General features: G+C 39.9%; 1 protein-coding gene across 1 annotated transcript in view; it reads left to right on the forward strand.

Annotated features, from left to right (window-relative positions):
• Positions 1-1,349: 1,349 nt before the first annotated feature.
• The window catches only part of AATF (apoptosis antagonizing transcription factor), a 107,273-nt gene continuing 92,940 nt past the window's right edge, over positions 1,350-15,682 (forward strand). Inside the window, exons 1-4 of the mRNA XM_069078118.1 lie at positions 1,350-1,588; positions 2,518-2,709; positions 7,661-8,068; positions 8,529-8,666. Of these exons, the coding sequence (XP_068934219.1) occupies positions 1,498-1,588; positions 2,518-2,709; positions 7,661-8,068; positions 8,529-8,666 (829 nt within the window). The 5' untranslated portion in view covers positions 1,350-1,497. The remainder of the gene's footprint in view (positions 1,589-2,517; positions 2,710-7,660; positions 8,069-8,528; positions 8,667-15,682) is intronic.

Consider the following 15,682-nt stretch of genomic DNA (forward strand, 5'->3'; position numbering starts at 1 on the left):
TTTATTCTGAGTTATGTCTTTGTGTATGCAAGGGTATGAACACATACACAGAACAGTGATAATGCAACGGATATTATGGATGATATGCTGGACCAGGGAGTCAGGAAGGTCTATATCTGAATCCTACCTCAGACACATACTAGCTGTGACTCTGGACAAGTCATAGTAACTGTTTTGTGTTACTTTCTTCAACTGTAAAATGGGGATGATAATAATAGCACTTATCTCAGGGTTGTGGATTGGCTCTTGTGAGTATTGTAGGTATAGTGCTTTGTAAAGGTGCTATATAAATGTTAATTATTATGTATGTTTAGTTACATGGGGGAAGTGCCTCCACACTTTTGTTTCAGAATTTCTAAGGTTGAAGTTGACTTCATCCTTGGATAGAAGAATCTGGGATAAACTCTGTGCCTTGAATAAATTCAGCATGCTAAGATTTTTTTTTTAATGCTTTATTAACTTCTGATTTACATCGTTCGTTTCTGCCAAGCATGCTAAGATTAAATAAGCATTTATTAAGTGCCTGTTGTGTGCCAGGCACCTAGCCAAGTCCTTGGGATACAAAGAAAGGCGAAAAACAGTCCCTGTTCCCAAGGAGCTCACAATCTAATAAAGGTGACAAGAGGCAAACAATTGTATACAAATAATCTATAGACAGGACAAATAGGAAGTAATCAACAGAGGGAAAGACACTAGAATTAAGGGGCAATCAGTAAAGACTTCCTGTAGAAAGTGAGATTTTAGCTGGGTTTGAAGAAAACCGGCGAAGCCAGGAGGCAGAGATGAGTATGGAAAGCATTTCAGGCATGGGAGTCCGCGAAAATATCCCCGTGGGTAGGTGGAGTTTCTTGTTTGAGGGACAACAAAGAGCCAGGCGATACTAAACAGTGGGACTGGAAAACGTGCCAGGCAGCACCATGCCCCACTCAGGTTCTTCCAAGGCTGGTCACACGCGCCTGCCACACGCCTCCCGCACTCCACTCGCCAACCCTGCCCCAGCAGCACCAGCTTCTCTTTTCTCTTTCCTCATGACCGCCTACCCCTATTTATCTTTTGTCAGGGGCACCCTTGACCCCGCACAACCCGCGATGGGACTCCTCGGAACCGCCGGAACCAACTGAAACACACGCAGACACAGCCTCCTTCCAGGCACCAAGAGGGCACGCGCGCAACTACGTGCACGCCCCCAAACGCCTACCCTACCCTACCCTACGCATGCACGCACACACTTACGTATTCTCGCACGCAAGCGCACACGTTGTCCCCACTGAATTTCCCCCTTGCCTTTTCTCTCCACCCCTCCTTCCGTCTACCGTGATGCAAGGCTGGCCCCGCCCTTACCCGTCTGCCCCGCCCCCCAGGCCTGTGCGCCTCCCGGAAGTTGCCGGTGTTGGAGCCACGATCCTCTAGCGTGAGTCGGGGCGGCGGTTGGCGGAGCAGCTGCTCCTAAGGCAGCTGCGGAACGTAGGACGATAAGGTAGGCTGGGACCCGAGATCATGGCAGTCCCGCAGCCCCTGTCGCGGCAGCTGGAGCAGCTTTTGGACCCGCGGCCGTGTGAGGCAGACCCCGAGGCGGATCCCGAGGAGGGTGAGTGAGGAGGCTCCGTGGGGCCGGGGACCACGTGCAAGGGGCTCACTCTTTGCTCCCCCCCGCCCCCCAGCGCCGCGTTCCTGGGGGAGGGGCTGGGGCAACCCTTGGCCTGTGGCCCAGATTCTTGCTGGGGGCTCCGGCATCTGCTGTACCCCCATCTGCGCTGCCTCGGGGCCTAGGCAGGAGGTTCTCTTGTGGGACTGGGCATCGTGGGACAGCAGCCTGGGTGCTGGGTTCGAATCCCGGCTCTGCAGCAGACCGTGAGCTCCGGGGGAGCAAACACTGAATTTGGCTTTTATTTACATCCTTAGCGTTTAGCCACCGGCACATAGTAGGCGCTTAGACCTTGGTCATACCAAGCAGCCTAAAGCCTTTATTAAGTTCCTGCTATGTGCCAGGCTCTGTTCAAGACGCTGGAGATGGAAAAAAGGGCAAAGACATTTCTTGCCCCTAAAGGAACTTAGGTTCTAATGAGAGAGAGAACGTGCAAATGACAGCAGGCATTTGCGATGGAGTTAAGAGGACCTGGGGCAACTCAGACTTTCTGAGCCTCAGTTTCCCCATATGTAAGGTAAGGAGGTTAGGCCTAATGACCACTGAGAAATTTTACAATTTAAGCGTATGATTTTTAAAATTTGTTATATAGCACGTATGTGAAGGGCCTTGTTTGTTATTGAGGTTTTCTCTTCTCCCCCTCCTCCTACCCCCCTGCATATTTGGTTATATACGGATGGCTCCTAAGAAAATAAATTGTGGCTTTGCATTTTGTTGAAATCTGATGTGCCGTCTGGCCCCACTTTAGAGTAGTAAGGTATTGGGTGACTTCTTGGAATTGATGGAGTGGGAGTGGGAGGGCATATTATGTGGATAGCTGCTCTATTGATGATGGACCTTTTTAATGGCTCCCCCCCCCCTTTGTCTTTCAGCCACTGCTGCTCGAGTTATTGACAGATTTGATGAGGGTGAAGATGAAGACAGTGACCTCCCTCAAGTGGGAAGCATTAGGAAAAGGGCCTTTGATTCCTTCTTAGATTCGGACAAACGATATTCAGGCAAGACTACTTCTCGAAAGGCTTTGAAAGAACACCTGTGGGAACAACCTCTATCAGAAGTGTCTGGTGAGATAGACATTATATATCTTATTCTTTCTCTCCCTATCTCCTGTTTCTTTGGGGATAGAACCTTTGAGAATTGCCAGTCCAACAACAAACCACCATATAAGCCATTAAGGGAAGATATAAATTAAAATGAGATCTATGAATCCTGCCATCAAGGAAACTGCACTCTAGCTAGGGAGATGAGATATGGAGGCAAGCAGATACCAAGTAGAATGTGATAATTGTATTAGAAGGTTACTAACGAAATGCTGTGAGAGTTCCAAGGAAGGAGAGATTAATTCTGCCTGAGGGGAGGGCAGTGGCATTTGAGCTTGACTTGAGCTTTGTCAGACTGATTAGTAGTATTTCATTGGACAGAAGTGGTAGGAGGTCATCCTAGGTAGAGGGAACAGTGTGAGCAAGTGCTCAGAGTCAGGAAAATAATTGTATATGTTTGGAAATATGAATTAGGTTGGTTGTATCATAGTATGAAGGGAAGTATTGTGAGGTGTTTGGAAACATAAGTTGTTTTAGCTAGGAATGAGAGGTATTCATTTGGAAAGGTTATCATAGCTGTGGTGTGTAGGATGGATTAGAGGAATAAAACTAGTTAGGAATTTGTTTTAGTGCCATAGAAGAGCTCAGTGCTGTGGTTCCCCAGGGTCTTAGAAGACATTGTATGATTTTAGAGCTAGAAAAGAATATCCAGGCCAATTCACTTATTTTAAAGCTAAGGAAACTCTGGATTCTAGAGGGAAATTGTGGTGCTGTTTCTCCTTGTTCAGACTGACCCATAGTTGAGTAGAGATGAGGAAATGCTGATAGGATGCTGGAGGAGCGTTATGTTCTGGTAAGCTTAGTTCTTACTTGAGATATTGACTCCTTAGATTGTTTCCCAGCTCCCCCATTGTTTCATACTAGCTAACTTAGTTTTATCTTTGGTAAAAATGAAAGTAATCCCCAAAAGGGGATTATGAGAATGAGTAAAATAGTGTTCTTAAAGCACTGAGTTTTTCAGAGAAGTAGCAAGTCAAGTAGAAGTTGTGGAAGATGGTGGTCAAAGGGTGTCCCCATTTGAAATGTTTTCAATCAGGTAGGGAAAAACATCTGACTGCCCTATTGTGAACTCATAGTACCTGACAAAGAAAATTATACAATGTGAGAAATATAATATCTGGATTTTTCCCTTATTTTAGCTCTAGGATCAGCTGATTGCCCTATTTCTTATTCTTTATCTGTAAACTGATCCAAGGATCAGTAAATAAGACATATAAGAGATGAGAAAAGGTGACTTCCTGATCTGTGTGACAGAAGAATTGGTATTGCTTTAAAAATATATACCTTGATACAGAATCACAGAATTTTAGAGTTGCAAGGTCTTTGAGCAAAAGAGTTGGGGTTTTGACCAAGGGTAACTTACCCAGCAAAGTTAAGTATAATCCTGAATGAAAAAAATTGGACATTTAATGAACTCAAAGACTTTCAGGTTTCTCTTACAAAAACCCCAGAACTTAAGGGGAAAGTTGATATATAACATCCAGAAGAAATATAAGATAAATATTAAAGACCAATTATAAGGGACACAGCAAGGTCAAATTGTTTACTTCATATTTGAGAAAATACTAGCAGTGCTCTTATGATTGTCATCATTATTTGGGTAGTTTGAAAGAAAGGCATGGGCTGAATTGAATATGATGGAGTGATTCTAAAAAAATAAAACTGGAGGGAGAGACAAAAAGGAGTAATTATCATACAAATGAGACACAGAAGGAAAAATTGATACAGAAGAAGCTAGTAGGGACTAGAGCAAGTAGTGCTGGAACCTTACTTCCATCAGTAATGGGTTAAAGAAGAAAAATGTGTGTGTGTAACTATGTAACAGTCTAACTTTGGAAAGAAATAGAAGGACAAGGGGATAGGGGAGGGGCTTAGAAGAGTAGGTAGGTTAAGGGGCTAAGGTAGCTGGTAAAAGTAAAGTCTTGAAGAGGGATAGGGTAAATAGGGTGAGAAGGATAGTGAGGAAAAATAGGAAGAAAAATACACAAGTAATTATAGCTTAGAATGTGAATGGGATGAATTTATCCATAAAAATGGAAATGGATAGCAGATTAAAAATTTGAATCCAACAATATGTTTCTTTCAGGAAACATAAAATTGAGAGATACGCATGAAGATAAAATAAATTTAGAATGTAAAAAAAAAAAGGATAGTAATCATGATTTCAGACAAAGTTGAAGTTAAAATAGATTTGATCAGAAGTGAAAAATAGAGAAACTACACTATGTGTCAGCAATATTATTCAGTATTGTTTTAGACCTTTTAAAATACCTAGACAGTATAAAATACTGGAGCATGTACCTGCCACAACAGACACAAGAACTATATGAACATAAACATAAAATACTTTTTATACCAAAAAATTCAGAGCTCAGTAATTGAAGTAATATTTGTTGTTCAAGGGTAGGTAAAGCCAATATAATTTTTAAAATGACAGTTTTACCTAATGATTTGTTCAGTGTCATCCCACTTAGATTACTAAAAAAATTTTTACTGAGTTAGAAAAAATAACAAAGTTCATTTGGAAGAACAAAAGCTCAAGAACTTCAGAGAAATCGGGGAAAAAAGATGTAAAGGGATTAGGTTGAACAGTATCACACCTTAAATTATAAAATGAGAACATTGTTGAAGTATAAAAAAGATAATTTTGATTATTTTAAATTAAAATTTTCTTCTATAAATAAAACCTACATAGCCAAGAATAAAAAGAATACAGAAAATTGGGGGGGAAACTTTCAGACAGTCTCTCAGATAATATGTAATTGGGTTGGAATATTGCTGTGGTGTGGGATATGATGAGCTAGTTGATTTACAAAACATTGAAAGACTTGGAACTTATGAAGGAGGATACTATCCACCTTCAGAGGAACAGATAACAGGAGGAAATAAGCATCTTATGGTCTTAAGTGTATGTGTATGAGTGTATATATGTTTATGTGTGTGTCTATATCTATATATCTCCATGCTTATAATTGTAGCCATAAGAAGGGGAAAAAAATAAAAGTAAAGAGTGCACAGCAGAGAAAAAAAGAAAACCAACAAGGAAGCAAAGAAAAGCTAGGCAGCTTTGAAAACAATGTGTAGTATTTATTAAATAGGTTTTTTTGAAATGGGAATTTATTTTATATTGAATTCTCAATGGTTTGTCTTGAACATGGAAGTTTTTTTTCTTTTCTCATTTTGTATTTAAGTTTAAAATTTTTTAAAATTACAAAAAAATAAAAATCAAGGTAGATGGAGAAGCAGGATGATGAAGAAGATGAAGAGTTGCTTTGCTTCCCTGGTGCCAAACTGTTTTAATGCTTTGTTTTCCATGAAATCTTCCTAAGATATTCCCCTAACTTGATGTTAGCTTTTCTTCACTGAGTATACCAGGTGCTTTGTATCAAATGAATGAATGAATGAAGAGTAGATCTAATGCTTACTATATTCAAAACATTGTGCTAAGTCATGAGAATGCAAATAGAAAAGTCAGGCACTCCCTGGCTCAAGGAGCTTTGTAGCTTCTAATGGGGAAGATGACACAAAAGGAAGGTTTCAGCTTAGAGTCAGAGAGGTGTCTTTCATGGTCCCTGGAGTGCTGCAGCAAAGCAGATTTAATTCTGCTTCTTTATGTCTTTTCCACTGATAAAATCCTGTCAGTTTCTTCTTCTTTTATATCTTTTCCACTGGTAAAATCTTGTCAGTTTCTGATGTTGAATTATTCAAAGCCAGTGGCTTTGGTGGCAAGAACTTTCTGGATCTTTAATAGCTGTGGTTGTAATACTTGCCGAAGCAGTTTCCAGGCTGCCTCTCCACAGGGATTGACCTCTTCTCAGGATGATGACTAAGGACATTGGGCTGGAAGCATTACTATTCCCAAGGCTCTTGGACCCAGGGACCTGGGCTTTCTCCATCAGGGTCTAAGAGAAGATGGTATTCTAGGTGTGGTGGTGGTGGTAATGACTTAACTTGCCTGGCTGATGCTGCCTCCTGTCTTTCCTTCAGGGTGCCCTGCTGCTTCAATGAGGCAGGTTTGGATAGTAGTTGGTGGTGATAACTGGTCCCTTCTCCATAGAAATTACCTTCCCACAGGATGACTCTTCAGGGTGAGCAGGGCAGCAGGACTTGTGGTCTAGGGTGCTGCAGCTCAAAGGATTTCTGTGTCTATTTGATTGTTGATGGCAATCAGAAGGAAGTGATGGAGGTAATGAGGGAGGTGAACCCCTTCTCCTGAGGTGTTTCTCCCCTCAGTTATGGCTCAGTTATATAGGACTTGGCTAGAGTCCAGTCTGGTGGTTTAAGGAGCACTGCTATTCCCAAGGTTTTTGGGTTCAGAATCCTGGGCTCTCTCTCTATCAGGAATATGAAGGGAGATGATGGTCAAGTTGCTGCTGGTGGTGATGGTTGTGATTTGACTGGGTTGGTATATTTTGCCTAGTATCTCCCACAGAGAGCCTTGCTGCTTTGTATCTTTGGTATTCCTGTACTTTACCTTAGTAGACTGCATATTCCTCCAGAGCAGGGACTATATTTTATTCATCTTTTTATCTCCTACAGTGCCTTGTATTTAGTGGATACACAATAAATACTCGTGGAATGAATGTACAATTATGCCCAGAGTCCCCAGTAAGGGGGAGTTATATTCATACTCTGTAAGTTACATGTAATAATTACATTCCCTTGCTTTGATAGACGGAGAGAGAAAAGCTGTTTCTCAGATACAAAGACCAGGTTGGTGTCTAGGTTTTAATGGCAGTTTGTACCTTGTGTTTAAGTCTTCCATTTACACCTGTTCCTTAGAAGGTGAAAGAAAGAGAAAAGACTATTAGCTTTAGACAATGACTGTGTATAAGTTTGTGAGGTGGTACCATGGTTGATATTTTTCTTCATGTAATGTTCATTTTGTTTTCTTTCTTTCCTTCTTCATTATTAGACAGAGAAGCATCTGATGAAGTGTCAGAGAGCACAGGGCTAGTGGAGTCTGATGAGGAACAAAGGAGTTCTGCTGAGGAGGAGGAATCCAGTAATGATGGGGGGAGCAGTTTGGAAGACAAAGGCCAGAGGGAGAAGAGGGACGCTCATTCTTCAGGCTTTAGTTTCCAGAACATCAGTGATTTTGAAAAATTCACTGAGGGAATGGATGATGTTGGCAGTGGTGAGGAGGAGGAGGAGGAAGAAGAAGAAAACAGCATGGAAGAGGAAACTGATGAGGAAGGAGATGGAGAAGAAATTGAGGAAACTGTTCCTGAAGACAAAGATGATGATGAGACAGTGAGGACCTTCTCAGGAGGCAGAGTATCAGAGGAAGTGGAGAAAGGGAGAGCTGTGAAGAACCAAATAGGTTGGTGCCTGGGTTTTGCTGATTGCCAATTTCTCTGTCTCCACATTTGATCTACTTTCTTTTGTTTGCTCTCTCCCTCCTGTGCCCTTCCAATTACTGTGTGACATGCCCCACTTATCTGGAGGCCTAGGGCCCCATTCTTTTATGTTAAGTCTGTCATCTCCATATTGAGTAGCGCAGTTGGCTCTAGCCTAATACCTGAGGCAACTAGATTTCAGCTTCAGATTTGAAGAAAATCTTTTTTCTTTCCCTCTTGGGTTTTGGACTCACAGATGAATGAGTTGTCATTCCTGTATAATGAACATTTGTGTCCAAAACACGGTTTGTCTTCTAATTTGGAAAACCACTAACTTGGCAAATAATTATGATGGGACTATGCCGGTACGGGGCCTGGGATTATTACTCTTGTAGGAACTCTCATTGTAACTAAGTGATGGCTTTCTGTTTTCCTGATTCTCAGCGCTGTGGGATCAACTCTTGGAAGGGAGGATCAAGCTGCAGAAAGCTCTGCTGACAACCAACCAGCTTCCCCAACCTGATGTTTTTCCTATTTTCAAGGACAAGGGCGGGTCAGAGTTTGCCAGTGCCCTGAAAAACAGTAAGGACTCTTATGTACTGAAATACTTTTGGAATGAACATATCATTTGCCCCCAGAAAAAGGGGAAGAGTACCAAGAGTTCTGCACAGTAAGTTTAAGAGAATAAGGTTATTCTCCAGCTAGCTTGCTTAATTTAGTAAGAGTGTTTACCTTAGTTTAAGGATCAGAACACATCACAAGATGAAGTATGTCATATTTTCCTCTTCTCTAGGTGTGTAGTTTGAAGGGAAAGTATAAAAGCAGATGGAAGATTTCCAGTACTGGAAGACTGGCTGAGTAGATTTATGCTCTGCATATCTAGTCTCTCGAACAGAGGTTTAAGGTGGGCAGTAGGGGGTGAGTTGTGAATATTGATTGGAAGCACTGAGTCCTCTGATCACCATGGTGCCTGTTTATTTTGGCCAATGAACAAGAAATTTTTAAAGCACCTGCTATGTGCTGTACCAATTGTACACTGTGCTAATTGATTGGGATACAAAGGCAAAAGTGAATAGTCACTACTGTCAGGAGCTCATGTTCTAATGGTGGGAAGAACAAGTAAAGTCTCCTTAGAAATTACCTAGTCCAACCTCATTTGACAAGAGGGGAAACTGAGGTAGTAGGTATGTGTGAAGATTTGCCTAAAGTCACACAGGCAGTAAGCAGTAGAGCTAGGAGGATTCACATGCAGGTCTTGTGACAGTGCTCTTTCAGCAGCCCCACACTGCACTGTTACATACGGAGTAGATAATACAAGGTCACCTGAGAGGAGGTGGCACAAGCTGAGGGACCTGGGCCACGTTGCCCATAGAAGGTGATATTCAAGCTGAATGTTGAAGTCAGGAATTCTGAGAGCTGGGGATGAGAAGGGAGAGCATTCAAGGCTTGGGGACAGCCAGTGGAAAAGCACCTGAAGATGAAGTACTTTAAAGTGCCTGAAGGGGAAGAAAAGTTTTATAGAATCCTGGAGTCTTAGAGCTGAAAAAGAACTTTAGGAGGTCATCTAACCCAGATGGTTACCTACCTAGAGGGAGAGTTACACTAGACTCACTAAAGGCAAATGTCTCCTATTGATTATTGTAAAATTTCCAAGTCTTGGGATTATAAAATCCTGGATTCCCAGAAAATGATTCAGAAATGATGTGATTATCTCAGTAAGCATAAATTTATTTGCCGTCTTAGTGTCTAGGGCTCCCCAAAGAACATTTTGTCCTTCTCTAAAGACCAGTCGTTAGAGAGGGACAGCCCCAATCATTAGGCTTTCCAACTTTTTAAAGAATTATATTATTTCGTTTCACCTTTCAAATAAATTGCCTTCTCTCTTCCTATATTAAGGCAAGACATTGAGCATCTAACTTGGGGCTTGGGCCTATATGGGCTGGGCTTGATCTTAGGGAAGATTTTGTAGAGCATGGTTTTGTTCTCCTTTCATATTCTTGAGCCAGCAATAGACTAGCACAGATTAATAATTTAAGGCATTGAATCAAAAGCTTTTACATACTTTTTTTTTTTTTTTGCTTTTTGGAGGGCAGTTGGGGTTAAGTGATTTGCCTAAGGTCACACAGCTAATTTTTGTGTTAAAGTGTCTGAGGTTGGATTTGAACTCGGGTCCTCCTGACTCCAGGGCCGGTACTCTATTCACTGTGCCACCTAGCCGCCCCTTTTACATAATTTCTAAAGATTTTGAGGGAGGGAAATTCTTTTAACCTCCTTCTTGGAAAATACTTAATCAAGAATTACTTCCTAGAACAAACAATAAAAAAAGACAAAGAAAAAAAAAAGAATTACTTCCTAGAGTCTAATCTTTATGTTGTATCTCTTAACCGTAATTGAAGTCTATTTCGTATGTGAAAATAGAAAACGGTTAGAGTCATCCTTCGAGTAACTCCTCAGATAGGAAGAAGGCAGTTACTACTTCACCCTCACTTTTCCTAACCATTTTGCTAGGGGTTTTCAAATGTTCTGAAAATATGGGAGCCTTTCTGGAATTTTTTATTCTCTCTTGTACCTTGACTCTTGGTGTGGTTTTGGAGTAGGGCCTCGAGGAATATACAGTTGGATATAGTTGGAATATTTAATGAAACTTTCAAAAAAATGCCAGAGATGCCTTGTGGTCCTGGGTAGCAGTGGGAAAACACTGTTGTAGATTAAATAACTCTCACCTTTAATGTTTCCTGATGTGTCCTGTTTTCTTGTTCATTTTTGTTTTCCCTGTACCCCCTCTCATTTTTTTATAGTTGTCTTCAAATGAATATTTACATAATGACCTAACCAATGTCTTAGATAGTAGGTGAATTATATTTCAGCTACCAGATAGCATTCTCATCTTGGCTGTTTTATAACATTGTTAACTCACTTAACTTGTGGTTCCTTGCTATCCTAAGGTCATTTTCTCTTGCAGCCTCCAGTTGTACTTGATCACCTCTAAGGTCTCTTCCAGCTGTGATCCAGTAATCCTATGATCTAATGCTAAAGTTATATGATATTAGAGCTGGAAGAGACTTTAGGAATCATCCGTTCCAGCCCTCTCATTTTACAGATTGGAAACAGAGAGCTAGAAAGACATAGTGATTTGCCCAAAATAGTTTTTATGATAATGTTTCATCATTGGTCTTTGAAGAGCAACATTTCACATTTCTGTCATAGTTGAAGAGGGTGAAAATTTTCAGAGAGCTGGAGTTTCTGGATAATTGAGGGCTAATCTTTTAAATTACTTCAACTCTTATAATACCAATATTTACAGTTGTATTTATTACACACTTTGCTGCCTTAGGAAGTATACATATTCAGTTCAGCAAACAGTATATACAACGTGCAAGACACTGTATTAGGCAAAAATGAAGAGTCCTTATTCACAGGGAGCTTACAGTCTACTGATATGTTAATCCTCTTATGGATGTCTTAGGTTAGTAATTATGTATTTTAGTAGTAAGGAATACAGTGGGCTCAGTTTGTACTAACTCTAGCACAAGCCCTGAACCTTATTTTGTTGAAAAAGTCCCATATATCAGCTCATGCCTCCTAAAAGAGTAAGGTATGAAAAAAGGTGTGAAATGTGTAGCTATCAGACTGATTACCTGGATAGGGTCACTAGGCAGCCCCTCTGAAAAATTACTGACTCAAAGGCGGAAATTACTTTTTTGTAGATTGCTTTCTTATCCTCTTTAAAATCTTAACTCTCTTTAAAACCTTAACTCTCACTATCTGTGCCCTTTGACTTTTGAATAACATTCAGACTTCCTTATTGGCTTCATTTAATTAATTCTTTCATTTTCATTAGCTTTGTGTCATGATAACTGGAGTGTGACATTTTACTTACATGTTGTGCCCTTACATTGAGGCATATCATCATCTTGTAAACTTTAAGATATTGCTACTTGACCATTAAAATGAGGTTGTGCTTTGTAACTACAGGTGCAAATTAATTTATGCTTGGTTTTCTTAAATGGTGCTGTCTTATCAAAATTTTTCCTGGGTTCATTAACTTTCCAGATTTCTGGATGCTGGATAAGTGAAGTTTTATTACAGTTCACTTTTCCTGAGTTGCCTTTTTTCCCTATTGGATGTCATTTGTGGGTAAGGAATCAAATATAAAGATTTGTGGGTAAGAAATCAAATATTGGTTTAGGAATGTTTGCCACCTTTTATATTCCTTTGGTGAAGTATCATCAACTTTATGCTTTTATTTTATTTTATCTTTTTTTTTAAGCAATCGGGGTTAAGTAACTTGCTCAAGGTTACACAGCCAGTTATTTCTGGGTGTGGTGCTGAGTGTCTGAGCCCGGGATTCGATCTCCAGGTCGTCCCAACACTGGAGCCGGTGCTCTTACTCGCTGAGCCACCTGGCCGCCCCTAAGCAATTGAGGTTAAGTAATTTGCTCAAGGTTACATGGCCAGGTGTTTCTGGGTGGGTGCTAAGTGTCTGAGCCTGGGATTCAATCTCCAGGTCTTCTCAACACTGGAGCCGGTGCTCTTACTTGCTGTGCTACCTGGCCGCCCCTAACTTTATGCTTTTAGAAAGAAATTCCCCCATTTTAAAATTACTCATATTTTTCATTAGTTTATATAGTTAAAACATGTTTTTATGGGGGAAGGCTTACCTCAATGAATCTTTAAACATTTCAGAGACAGAGCATTTCTGGGTATGAAGTTATTTTTAAAAATATTATCATATTTTTATCCTATAGGGAAAATGGTCAATACAAACTAAAATACTTATTATTTCCTCTGTGGTTTACCAAACGTTTAGAAATTTGCAGCATCAATTGGTAGAGCTGTTTGGCAGATTTTGTGGGATGTGACTTAGACAATCAGAAGTTTAGCAAAGAAAATTGACCTTTTCCTCCCTGGCATTTTTTTTCTAGTATTTTTAAATAATGAGCTCTAGTTCCATGTCACCAACTGCCTTTTGGACTTCTCAAACTCAACATGTCCAAAATAGAACAAAATAGAATAGATGATTTTTTCACCTCATACTTTGCACTCTTCCCAACTTTTCTGATACTTTTTTTTTTTTTTTGCCTTTTGGAGGGCACTTGGGGTTAAGTAACTTGCCCAAGGTTACACGGCTAGTTTTTGTGTGGGTGTGTTAAGTGTCTGAGGCTGGAACCGAACTCGGGTCCTCCTGACTCCTGGGCTGGCGCTTTACTCACTTCGACACCTAGCCACCCATGTTGTAATTTTTATTGTTTAGATTTCTAATCTGGGAAGGAATCCCTCCAACAGCATCCCTAAGACAAGACCATTTAGTCACTCCTCAAACACCTTCAGTGACAGAGAACTTAGGCAGTCAGTTGTATTTGTTGGACAGCCGGAACCGAACTCAGGTACCTAGCCGCCCCACTTTTCTAATACTTTTGAGGACACCCCTAATTCTCCTGACACAGTGTCATAACCGAAGAGTCATCTTTAACTTTTCACTAGAATTCATTCTGCGTGTCCAATCTGTTTTAAAGTCTTGTTTTTATCTTTGCAGTATCTCACATGTCTTTACCAACAGTGGTATCTACCTCCTAGGATTTTTGTGAGGATTGAATGATACCATTTTTGTAAAGTACTTTGCAAACCTTAAAGTGCTATGTAAATGCTAGCTATCAATAAGTGTTTGTTGACTGACTGAATAAAGTTTGAGTCATCCAGCTGTAATATAGACCAAAAATCACAGGATTTGGAGTCTGGAGACCTGGGTTCCTATCTAGGTTTTACCACTCACTAGTTATACAATCTTAGGCTAATAATTAAACCTTCCATGAGCCTTAGTTTTGTTGTATGTAGAACACTTTGTAAGCTGTTATATAATCTGTTATTTCATTTTAAATTGTTTTAAATTTGATGCTGTGAAATTTCATAATCAAATAGTTTTATTACAGGTGGAATTTGTGATAGTTTTACCTTTTTTGATAAATAGTTTTCTGTACTCATTAACTAAGTGTATCTTCACTTTAGCATTAGGATTAGATTTATTGTTGAAATGAATTTTATGAACCAGCGTGATTCAGCAAGCATTTATCAAGTGTCTTTTGTGTGCAAGGCTATGTTGTTAGATTAAGGAATAGACCTCCTTGTCTAAGTAGATATTGCTATGGATTGCAGGCACCTCTAGCACCCAGATTGGGAATTGATCTTCAGTGGCCACATTCATCATCCAGATATTTAAATAGATTTGGGGGGAATCATCTAGTCTAACACTATGATTTTACAGATGAGGAAACTAAGACCCAAAGAGGTTAAATGACTTGCTTAAAATCTCAACCTTATAGTAAATGGAAGAACCAGAACTAAAGGCCAAATTGTCTCCCTTCACCGTGCTACCTTGCTTGTGCCCCTGTGGTTCTGTTATTTTCTTGATATTCCACATCTGCTTTTTTGTCTGTCTAGAAAGCTGGATTCTGTAGGAACTAAAAGGGAAGATTTGTTGGTCATTATAACTTCTGAAAAAGGCAACTTTGCATAGTAAATGGATAGAATTGGAGTGACCTGGATTCAAGTTCTGTCTCTGTTACACACTGGCTGAGTGACCCTGGATATCACTCATCTTTCAGTGCCTCAGGCAGTTCTCTGAGATTATAAGTGGCAGAATGACTGATTATCTCTATCTCATCTGAAACTGTTTTCTATAGCTTTGATTTTGATTCTGAAGTCATAGTAGTCATGGGCCAAAAAAAAATTCTTGTAAAATAATTTGAAGGAAACTTTCTGTCAGGCCTTGACTTAGTAGCTAGACTTAATAGGGAAATAATGAACAAATTTTACTTTAGGAAAGAGTCATCCCTATTCTTCCTTCCCCTCCTACCCCCTCAATATAAAGCCCTTTCTGTATATAGATCTGCATATCTCTGACTTTGTCAGAAATCTAGTAATGTATTGGTGAGAGAATTTCCTGTTTATTTATGGGTGGCACAGAGTTATAAATAAATGGCTTATTTCTTTTGGGAAAGAAGAAAAGTTACTGGAGGAAGCCCTAGCCTATGTGACCTAAGTGGGTAGGAGAACTGGAAGAGAGAGATGACATTTCTGTAACAGGTACATCTCACTGTCTTTATTCAGAATTAGCTCTACAGCTTTAAACAAAGTGATTAAAAAAAGTCAAACTCCAGCCATAATAAGATGACCTTTTAGTGAAATGCATGTTATTAACGTATTTAATGGTATGCATTACAAACTGCAGTGAGCACCGTGTTTCATTACAGGTCTAAAATGCAATATCATTAAAGACCTTTAATAGAAACAATGGTTGACATTTTGATATTTCCCATAAGCAAAATATATCCAAGAACACAGAGTATAATGTAACATAAATACAAAAGTGGATTTTTTTTTTGTTACAAAAGAATTTGAAAATAAATTTCACTGCTGATAACTTGCTCTCTCTCCTTTCCTTATTCAGTCATTTTATTCAGGGAAAGGTATCTATCTCATCCTCTAGTTCATTCATGCCAATATTGTGTCAACCTGCCTGTCAAAAAATTCTTCCTTATATCTTACTAAAATTGCAAACTGTTTTCCTCTTGTTTGTCCTTCCATTGACACTGACAACA

The sequence above is a fragment of the Petaurus breviceps genome, unplaced genomic scaffold, assembly GCF_028583685.1.
Source record: "Petaurus breviceps papuanus isolate PSGF00001 unplaced genomic scaffold, PetGlider_PUasm1.0 91023, whole genome shotgun sequence".
Taxonomy (NCBI): domain Eukaryota; kingdom Metazoa; phylum Chordata; class Mammalia; order Diprotodontia; family Petauridae; genus Petaurus; species Petaurus breviceps.